At 70.5% G+C, this 10,228-nt stretch overlaps 1 protein-coding gene across 1 annotated transcript; it reads right to left on the reverse strand.

The window, feature by feature from the left end:
* Positions 1-841: 841 nt before the first annotated feature.
* Positions 842-7,178, reverse strand: NACAD (NAC alpha domain containing). The gene is given in 10 exon segments (XM_027668580.1): positions 842-983; positions 1,104-1,226; positions 1,628-1,759; positions 1,840-1,986; positions 2,416-2,499; positions 2,577-2,665; positions 2,742-2,918; positions 3,355-3,726; positions 3,729-6,649; positions 6,651-7,178. Coding segments are annotated over 10 exon segments (4,425 nt in total). The 5' UTR covers positions 7,016-7,178; the 3' UTR covers positions 842-968.
* Positions 7,179-10,228: the final 3,050 nt, after the last annotated feature.

Consider the following 10,228-nt stretch of genomic DNA (forward strand, 5'->3'; position numbering starts at 1 on the left):
CCCCAGTTCACCAGCACCCTTAACTGGTGTGTCCCCAGTTCACCAGCTCCCTTAACTGGTGTGTCCCCAGTTCACCAGCTCCCTTAACTGGTGTGTCCCCAGTTCACCAGCTCCCTCACTGGTGTGCCCCCCCCCCCCCCTTCCCCCTTACTTTTACTGGTGTCCCCTTTCTCCCTTTACCCTTAGTGATGTCTTCCCCCCTCACCCTTAACTGGTGACCCCCCCTTCTCCTCCCGGGGGTCCCCCAGCCCCAGCTCCTCCTCCTCCTGGAATTTGGGGGTGCTGGAAGCTGAGTGATCCCGGGGACTCACCTGGGGGGCACAGAGGGGGCCCCTCCGAGAGCCTTCCCATTCCCAGGCCAAGAAACTGGGGGCAGGAAGGGGGTGGCAAAGCAGGGGGACCCCGGGTCCCTGGGATTTGGGGAGCAGGAATTCCCTCCCTCAGAGCTGGGAGAGTTTCCTTCCCATCATTAAACCCTTTGGGAAATTGGGAATTTCAGGAAAACCCCCGTTTTTGACAGGATCCAGAGAGGTCCTAACAGCTCATGGGGGAGTGGGGGGTGTTTTTATATTTCCATGGGCCATGGGATTAAATTCTGGGAGCAAGGCAGAGCTGCAGTGTCCTGGCAGGTCTCTGCCACGCTCCCCATTGCCCCCCTAAAGTTGGGGGGGGGTAAACCCTGACCCCCAATGGTGTTGGGGGGTGCTGCCACCCCTGACCCCAATGAGAGCCCCAAAACCTGCCCACCCTGCTGTGCCTCCACCTCCCCATCCCAGTTACAACCCCCCGGGCTGGAACAGGGGCTCCCCAGACCCCCCAAAATCATCACAGGGGGGCCAAGTGCGATCCAAGGGGTGCAGGAGGCCTTTATTGAGCGGTCCATGGGGGGAGAAGGAGGCTGGGGGGCAGGAGGAAGGATCTGGGGGTCTCTGTGCATCTATACAGGGGGGCCAGGCCAGCCCCGGCCGCTACATGGTCAGTTCCTGCGGGAGAGAGGGCGAGTCAGGGACCCCCGGGGCACCCCAGGTCCCGCTGGGGAGGGGTCCCAGCCCCCAGCAGGGAGGGTCCCGGCCCCCAGCAGGGAGGGTCCCGGCCCCACTCACCATGATGGCGTTGACGATGTCGTTGTTGTTGTGCCGCAGGGCCCGCACGGCTTTGGGGCGGGACACGTTGGCCTGGGCCATCACCAGCTCGATGTCCCGCACCTCCAGCCCCGTCTCGTCCACCTGGAGGAGGGCACAGGGCTGTCACCCCCCAAAGGCACCCACCCAGAGCTTTGGGGGTCCCCCAGCACCCATCCCGGGAGCCCTTGTGTGTCCCCTCCCAGGGCACACCACACTGGCCGGGGCCATCCCCAGCTCTGTGTCCTGCCCCTCCAGCCCCGTCCTGTCCCCATGGGGTGCCACAGTGCCTGTCCCCCCATAACACCCCACAGGACCTTGGGGGTCCCTCAGCACACCTCAGGGACTCCCCCCGTGCCCCCTCCCAAGACACAAGACCGTAACCTGAGCCACCCCCAGCTCTGTGTCCTGCTCCTCCAGCCTTGTCCCCCCCACCTGGGGGAGGAACATCTCCATTACCCGCCCATATCAGCCCCCGGGGGTCCCCGAGCCCCCCCAGCACCCACCTCCTCCTCCTCCTCGCTCTCCTCCTTGATGGCGAGGGCGGGGGCCGTGTCTGTCACCAGGGCCGAGTGTTCCAGCGGCACCTTGAACTTCTCGGCCGCCGCTTTGTGCACTTGCTGGGACAGGTCCTCGATCTGGGGGGCACAGGGGGTCACTGCCGGCCCCCCCCCGGGCAGGGACACACACACCCCCCCACCGCGGACCCCGAGCCCACCTTGGCCTCCCCGAAGACGATGTAGATGTCGGAGGCGGGGCTCTTGAACACGTCGGGCTTGGAGATGACGAACAGGATGTTCTTGGACTTGCGGATGGTGATGCGGGTGACGCCGTGGATCTGCCGCAGCCCCAGCTTGGACATGGCCTGGGGGCACGGGGGGCACGGGGTGACCCCCTGCACAGCAGCCCGGGGGGGCTCCAGCCCCCCCAGTGACACCCCAAATCCCCAGGATAACGGGGAAACCAGGGATGGGGGATGGAGGACATTGTCCCTGGCACGGCCAGGATGGGACCCCCAACCCAGGGTGGGGACACCCAGACACTCCCCAGTGTGGCCTGGAGAACCCCCTGGAGTGGGGGCTTGAACCCCAACACCCCAGAACTAACCACCCCAAAAACCCGGGGTGAAATAAGGACCCCAACCCCATGGGTGAGCCCAGCCCCCTCCCCAGTGTGACCCCCCAGAGTGGGGACCAGACCCCCAACACCCCAGTACTGACCCCCCTGCCCAAACCCTGGGATGGAGATCCCAACCCCACACAGGGATCCCCAGTTCCCTGTGGGACCCCCCCACCTTCCGGGCCTTCTTCTCGCTCCGGCTCTGCTTGGCCTTGCTCAGCGGTTCCTCTCCGGGGCCGAGCGCGTGGCCCAGGGGCACCTGCAGAGAGGGGGGGTCAGGGGGGTCCTTAACACCCCCGGGGGGGTCCCACCAACCCCGACCCCCCAAACCCCCACCTGGGGCTGGGCGGGGGGCGGCTCCGAGCCCTCGGGCTCCTCCAGCTCCGGGATGGACTCGTCGTTGCTCTCGGATTCGTTCCCGGACCCTGGGAATGAAGGGGGGCAGGTGAGAGGGGCCCCCGGACCCCCCAAGCCCGGGGGTACCCAGGGCCCCCCCCTCACCTCGGTGGTTGGGCTGGCAGCGCTGGGGGGCCGGGTCAGCCCGGGGGGTCTCAGCCTCGCTGGACGAGCTCGACTCCGACTGCAGAGACCCCCGGGGGGGCCCCCGGCCCCCCCCAGCCCCCGGCCCCACTGCTCGGCCCCGGGGCTCCGGCTCCTTCTGCAGGGGGGGCTGGGGGGCTGTGGGGGGATGGGGGCTGAGCCGAGGGGTCCCCAAAACTCCTCTGGGGGGTCAAACCCCCTGCTCACCCCCATCACCCACCCCGGGACGCCCCCAAAGGCACATCCCCCCCCCCAGGGTGCCCACCCTGGTGCCAAGAAATACCCCGGGAGGGGGGCTGAGCTGGGGGAGGGGGGGAACATCCCATGGGGGTGAACCCCCCTGCTCACCCCCACCACCCACTCAGGAACAACGACCCCCCCAAGGCACTCCCAGCCCCCCCAAGTGCCCCCCCTGGCTCCACACAGTCCCCTATGGCAGTGGGGGGGGCTGAGCTGGGGGGCCCCCAAAACCCCTCCATAGGGCTGAACCCCCCCAGAGACCCTCCCCAGCCCCCCCCGGGTGATGCCCACCCCAGACCCACAGCCACGGAGGAACCTGGGGGGTGTCTCTTACCTTCGAGGTGCTTCCTGGAGGGGGGCAGCCCCGGGGGGGGCTCCTGGCTGGGGAGGGGCCCGGGGGGGGCCGGGGCCAGCAGGGACACGGCGGCGGGAGGAGGCACTTGGCTGAGTTTGGGGGGCACAGGGTGGGGGGGCTCAGGGGGGGTCGGCTCCTGGGGGGGCCCCTGCTGAGCCCCCACGGCGGGAAGGGGGCTGGAGGAGACCTCCCCCACCGCCTCCTCCTGCTGCTGCTGCTGCTGCTCAGGGGGAGCTGGGGGAGATCTTGGGGGGCCGGGGGGGCTTGGGGGGCCACCCTCCCCCGGGACTTTGGCATTGGTGCCCCCCTCAGTGGGGCCGGGGGGCTCAGGGCCCGGCCGGGGGGTGGGGGGCTCCTGCAGGGGCGGGGGCAGGTCCTCGAGGGCCCCCCGGGGCAGGGCGGTGACCCCCGGGCCGGCCCCGCACCCCGAAAAGGCACCGGGTGGTGGGAGCAGCTCGGGGGGGGCCGGGGGGGTCCCCACAAACACCTCCCGCTCCGAGGCCGTGAACAGGGGCGGGGGGGCCGTGGGACCCTCATCATCCTCCTCCCCCTTCTCTTCTGCCTCTTCCTCCTCCAATGGCTCCCTGAGGGTGCAGGGGGGGCTGGGGGCCCGGGGGGGCGTGGGGGGCCCTCCCCGGCGCTGTCGAGGCTGGAGTCAGGGCAGGAGCGAGATGCATCCGGCAGCTCCAGGGACGAGCCCTCGGGTGAGGTGGTGGCCACGTCCCCCCACCCCTTGGGGGCCTCGGGGACCTCCCTGGGGGGCTGTGACAGTGACCCCTGTGACGGGGGACACGGGAGGGCAGCCGGGGGCTCGTGGGACAGGGTCATCTCAGCTGCCAGCACCACGGAGGACACGGGCTGGGGCGGGGGGCTCGGGGTCACCGGGGCACTGGCCGTGGTAGCCACCGGGCTGCGGGTCACTGGGGTCACCAGGGCACTGGCTGTGGTGGCCACTGGACTGGGGGTCACTGGGGTCACCAGGGCACTGGCCGTGGTGGCCATCAGGCTGGGGGTCACCAGGTCAGAGGCCACGTCATCCAGCGGGGTTGGTGTCACCGGTGTCACTGGCTCGGTGTCCCCGGTGTCCATCAGGCTGCAGGTCACTGGTGTCACCGGGGCAGTGGCTGCAGTGTCCATCTCATCCAGTGGGGTTGGTGTCACCAGGTTGGTGGCCACAGTGTCCATCAGGGTGGGTGTCACTGATGTCAGCACATCAGTGACCACAGCATCCTTCAGGGTGGATGCCACCGGTGTCACCAGGCCAGCGTCCACAGTGTCCATCTTGTCCAGCAGGTTGGGAGTCACCGGTGTCACCGGGTCAGTGGCTGCAGTGTCCATCTCATCTGGTGGGTTTGCTGTCACTGGTGTCACCAGGTCAGTGGCCACAGTGTCCAGTGGGGTTGGTGTCACCAAGTTGGTGGCCACTGTGTTCAGCTCATCTGGGGGGCTCGTTGTCAGCAGGTCAGTGTCCACAGTGTCCATCTCATCCAGGGGGGTTGGTGTCACCGGTGTCACCAGGTCGGTGGCCGTGCTGTCCATCAGGTCGGGTGTCACTGGTGTCACCACTGCAGTGCCTGCAGTGTCCGGCTCATCCAGTGGGGTTGGTGTCACCATGTCAGTGGCCACAGTGTCCAGCTCATCCAATGGGCTGGGTGTCACCAGTGTCACCAGCTCAGTGGCCACAGTGTCTGGTGGGCTGGGTGTCACTGGGCCGGTGCCCGTGCTGTCCATCAGGCTGGGTGTCACCAGTGTCCCCAGATCAGTGTCTGGCTCACCCAGAGGGGTTGGTGTCACTGGTGTCACCATGGCAGTGGCCGTAGTGTCTGGCTCACCAGGCGGGCTGGGTGTCACCGGGCTGGTGGCCACAGCGTCCATCTCATCCAGGACGATTGGTGCCACGGGTGTCACCAGGTCAGCGGCCATGGTGGGGGTCACCGGTGTCACCAGGTCAGCGGCCATGGTGTCCATCAGGCTGGGGGTCACCGGTGTCTCCAGGTCAGTGTCCAGCTCGGGTGTCGCTGATGTCCCCGGGTCAGTCTCCGCAGTGTCCACCAGGCCAGGGGTCACTGGTGCCACCTCCTCAGTGGCCGCAGTGTCCGTCTCATCCCAGGGGATCGGTGTCACTGATGTCCCCAGGCTGGTGGCCGCGGTGTCCGGCTCACCGTGGCCGTCAGTGCTCCCTGCTCTCCCTGTGCCGAGCTCAAGGTCACTGTCACCATCGCTGTCACCCCCAGGGCTGTCCCGGGGCTCCCCGTTGGCCCCCCTCAGCCGGTGGCTCTGGGGGTCCCTGGCACAGAGCCCGGGGCACGGGGGGACACCGACTGTCACCACTGGCTCCGTGCGAGGTCCCTGTCCCGGCGCCGCCACTCCGGAACTTTCTGCCACCTCCTCGGGGGGCTCCAGGGGGGACCACGCCTCCACCGTGGGGACAAAGGCGTGGCCGTCCTGCTCCGTGTCCCCTCTGGGCAGTCCCGGGGGGGTCCCCGCAGACCCGGGGCCCGTCCCCTCTGCGGGGGGGTGACACGGGGACCCAACGTGAAGGTGGAGCTCAACGCCGGGGGTGGCCGTGGGGGCCGGGGGGGTGCCCGGGGGGGTGGCCGTGCCCCCCGCGTGGCGCTCGGTGCCGTAGAGCCGCTCGTCCTCGTCCCCGTCGTAGGCGGCCGAGTCGGACGAGGCGTCGGTGTCGTCGCGGAAGGCGAAGGCCTCGTCCCCCCCCTCGGGGATGGAGCTCTCGGACAGCGAGCGCAGGAACGAGGCCGAGGTGCTGCCTTCGTCCTCCTCCTCCTCCTCCTCCCCGTTCCCGGGGGGGGCGCGGGGGGAGATCTCCACGGCCTCGGCCTGGAACAGGAGGCTGCCCCGGAACGGGAGCAGCGCCGCCGGGATCAGCCCCGACACCTCATCCTCATCCTCGTCTTCGTCCTCCTCCGGCGTCTGCCCGTCCTCCTCATCCTCATCCTCCTCGCAGCCCGCGGGGGCAAAAGAACCCTCCTCGTCCTCCTCATCCTCCTCCTCGGGGGACAGCGGGGGGAAGGCCGGGGGGTCCCCCAGGCCGGGGGGCAGCAGCAGGGCCCCCCCCAGGCCCTCGGGGTCCCCCTCGGCCTCCCCCAGGCCTTCGGCCTCGGCCGCCAGGTTGGGGGAGCAGGACGGGGAGGTGCTGGCGGTGCCCGAGGAGCCCCAGCTGCCGCCCTCGGCCGTCATGTAGGAGCCCGAGGGGGACGTGGGGGGCGAGCACAGCCCCTCGCTGTCCCCGTCCGTCGGCTCCTCGGGGGGGGGGCCGGGCCCCCCCCCCCCGCACCGGCGTCGAGGGGGCCCGGGGGCACCGGCGGGGGCGCTGCGGAGAGAGGGGACAGCCCTCAGTGCCACAGACCCCCCCAGTCACCACGGGGAGGGGAGACCCCCTTCCCCAGTGCCACGGACCCCCAGGGCCAGTCCAGGACGGGGGGGGCGTCACCCAGGGAACTGCCTGGGGGGTGGTGTCACCCCTCACCCATGGGGGGGGAGAACAGGGTGACCCCCACCCAAAGCAGGTGTTGGGGGGGCTCCCCAGGGTCTGGGGACAGCAGGGGGGACACCAGCAGCTCCCCCTCCTCAAACCCCTCTCGGGGGAGGTCCGGGGGGGGGAATAAGGGTGCAGCTGCATCAAGGGGGGACCCCAAGCCAGCCCCCTACAACGCAGAGGGACCCCTCCCTTGGGTGGAGGGAGCACACCCCCCCTTACAGCCCCCCCTCCAGGGAGTCCCCGAGTTTGGGGGTGCTCAGCCCCCCACTGCGTACCCGAGGGGGTGGGGGGGGTGTGCAGCCCCTTCTCCCTCCCCAAACACCCCAAAACCCCCTTGTGGGACCCTCCCCCATATTACCTGGACCCCTTTCCCCATTACCTGGGACCCTCCCCATGTCACCTGGGACCCCTCTCCTGTTACCTGAACCCCCCCCACACACACATTACCTGGGCCCCCCAGGGGTGGATCCATAGGGAGGGAGCAGCCAAAGCCCACGGGACCCCCCAAACCTGCAGCACCGCCCCCCCCCCGCCCCCGGTATTATATAGGGGAGGGGGCGGGGCGGCGCGGGGGGTGCCGGGAGGGGGCGGGGCCTGGCGGGGGTGTTTGTGGGGGGGGCGGGGCCCCCCCCCCCCCCCCCACTCTGAGATGGTTCAGTCCAAGCCCCCCCTCCCCACAACGTACTGAAAGAACTCCTGAAAGGTTCCTTCGGGGGGGGGTCACCCCGCCAAGGGGGTCCCGTGCTGCCCTTCCACCCCCCGAGTCATTCTGGGGGGTGATTCTGGCCTATAACGGGGGGGGGCTGCTGGGACCCCCTTAACGCAGCCCTTCCCCACCCCTGCCTGGCCGGGACACCCCCACACTTTGGGGGGATGTTTTGGGGTCCCCTCGCACTCCCACCTGGCACACGGTCCCCCAGAACCCCCTGGAGAGGATGCCCTAATTCCTCTCCCCAAAATGGACCCTTATCCCATTTTGGGGTCCCCCCGACTCAGCTCCTGAGGCCCAGGGGGAGGTGACACTGGGCTGTGTCCCTTCGATCCCCCCGGCAGGTGACAGTGGCCCCCGGGGACATCGCTACGGGGTGACCTTGGGCTGTGCCTCAGTTTCCCCACGCGGTGGTCCCGGGGGGTGGGATGGTGCTGGGGGGGGGGTGAGGCTCAGCCCCCCCAGTACAGGGCTGGGGTGGGGGACAACCCGCCGCCGACCCCCCCGGGGCTCCTGGGGGGTGAGGGAGGAGCGGCCCCGAAGTGGGGTCCCCAAAGTCCGTCCCTGGGGGGCCGTGCCGGACCCCCCCAGCTGTGCCGGGCCCGGAGCCGCGGGCGGTGGCGGCTGCCGAGAGCCGGGCCCGTGTCCTGCAGCGCTCCCGCTCCATCCTCGTCCTCATCCTCCGGCTCCGTCATCCCAGCCCGTCCTTCATCCCCCCGCTCCATCCCCATCCCTCCTGCTCTGTCCTCCATGGCTCCCGCTCCGTCCTCATCCTCCAGCTCCATCCTTCCCACTCTGTCCCTCATTCCCCCCCTCCATCCTCATCCTCCGGCTCTGTCCTTCATCCCCCCGCTCCATCCTCATCCTCCCATCCCGCACCCCTCCCTCCCGCTCCGTCCTTCATCCCGCTGCTCCGTCCCGCACCCTTCCACCCCTCCCGCTCCGTCCTTCATCCCTCCAGTCCCATCCTCGTGTCTCCGTCTCCATCCTCCCTTCTCCGCCCTTCGTCCCACCGGCTCCATCCTCATCCTCCCGCTCCGTCCTTTCCGCTCCGTCCTTCATCCTTCCGGCTCCGTCCTTCTCCCCCCCGTTCCATCCTCATCGCCCCGCTCCGTCCTCGCCCTGCGGCTCCCTCGCCCGGCTCCCCCTCCATCCCCCGGCCCGCGCTCCATCCCCCATCCCCGCGTTCTTCCAGCTCCATCCCGGCCGCCCCGCTCCCTCCTGTCCCCCCGCGCCCCCCCGGCCTCACCTGCCTCCGCTCCCTCCGGCATCCCGTTCTCCTGCTCCGATCCGCCCCCCCGGCGGATTTCAGGGGCTCTCCGGTGTCGGCCCCCCCCGCCGCCCCCCCCCGCTCCCCCCGCTCGGGCGGACGCGGCTGCGGCGGCAGCGCCGGAGCATCAGCGGGGCGGGGGCGGGGGGGGCGCGGGGGGGGCTCGGCCCCGGCACCCCGCTGATGTCAGCGGGAATCGCGGCCCGCCCGGCCCCGCTCTGTCGCGATACGGGGCTTGTGCCGGAGGGCGCTGCGGCGGGAGGGGGGTCGGGGGGGGGCTCAGGGCCCACCCAGCGCTTGCATCAGCTCCGGGGGGGGGGAGGGAAGGGGGCGGGGCTCGGCCTCAGTGTCCCCCACTTTGTCTCTTAAAAAAGGGGGCTGAGCCTCCCGCGGGGTCCTGCGGGGACTGGGGGGGGACACGCAGGGCGGAGCCCCCCTGAAAGCGTCTGCGCGTGTGTGCGGCAGCAGAGCGGGGAGATGTGGGGGCGTCGGAGGGGGGGCCCGGCCTCGGTGTCCCCTCCCGGAGCGGGATTTTGTCCCTTAGAAGAGGGGATCGAGCATCCCCGGTGTCCTGGGGGGATTTGGGTGGGGACACCGGGGGGGAACCCCCCCGAAAAGCATCTGCGCGTGTGTGGTGACACCGGGGTGGGGGACGTGGCGTGTCCGTCAGCTCCTGCATGGGGGGGTCGGATGGGGGGGTCCAGCCTCAGCTCCCCCCGCGCAGTGGAGTTTTGTCCTTAAAAAAGGGGGATGAGCCTCCCGCGCGGTCCTGGAGGGGGGTTGGAGGGGACGCACAGGGCGGAGCCCCCCTAAAAGCGTCTGCGCGTGTGTGGTGACACCGCGGGGGAGGGGGGGACACGCGGACCTGGGTGTCCCCCCCCGTCTGTCACCGCCGGGGGTGCGGGATGGGGGGGAAACGAGAGAGGACGCGCGTTGCCATGGGAACGGCTCATCCCCCCCGTCTCCCTGAGGATGGGGAGGAGGATGAGGAGGGGTCCCTGGGGGGGACACACATCACCCCCCCGGACAGCGGGGTGGGAGGGGGGTGATGCCCAGGAGGCACCGGACACCCCCAGGTCCCCCTGCCCCGGTCACCCCACAGCCTGGACCCCCACAGCACCCCCGAGGGACCGGGGGGGGCGAGGAGCTGGGGCGCGGGCACGCGGAGCGCTGCCAGGGCCCCCCCGGGCACTGTCACCCCCCCGGGCACTGTCACCCCCCCGGCACCGTCCCCCCCGCGCTGGCACCGAGGCCGTGCCCGCGCTGCCGGTGCCAGGCACGGGCACGGCCCCAGCGGTGACTCAGCAGCTCCGGCCCCGCCGGGCCCCCCCCGCCACCGCGTCCCCCCCGGGGTGGCCGGACTGTGCCCCCCCCC

Source organism: Corapipo altera, unplaced genomic scaffold, assembly GCF_003945725.1.
Source record: "Corapipo altera isolate COAL_440 unplaced genomic scaffold, ASM394572v1 257, whole genome shotgun sequence".
Taxonomy (NCBI): domain Eukaryota; kingdom Metazoa; phylum Chordata; class Aves; order Passeriformes; family Pipridae; genus Corapipo; species Corapipo altera.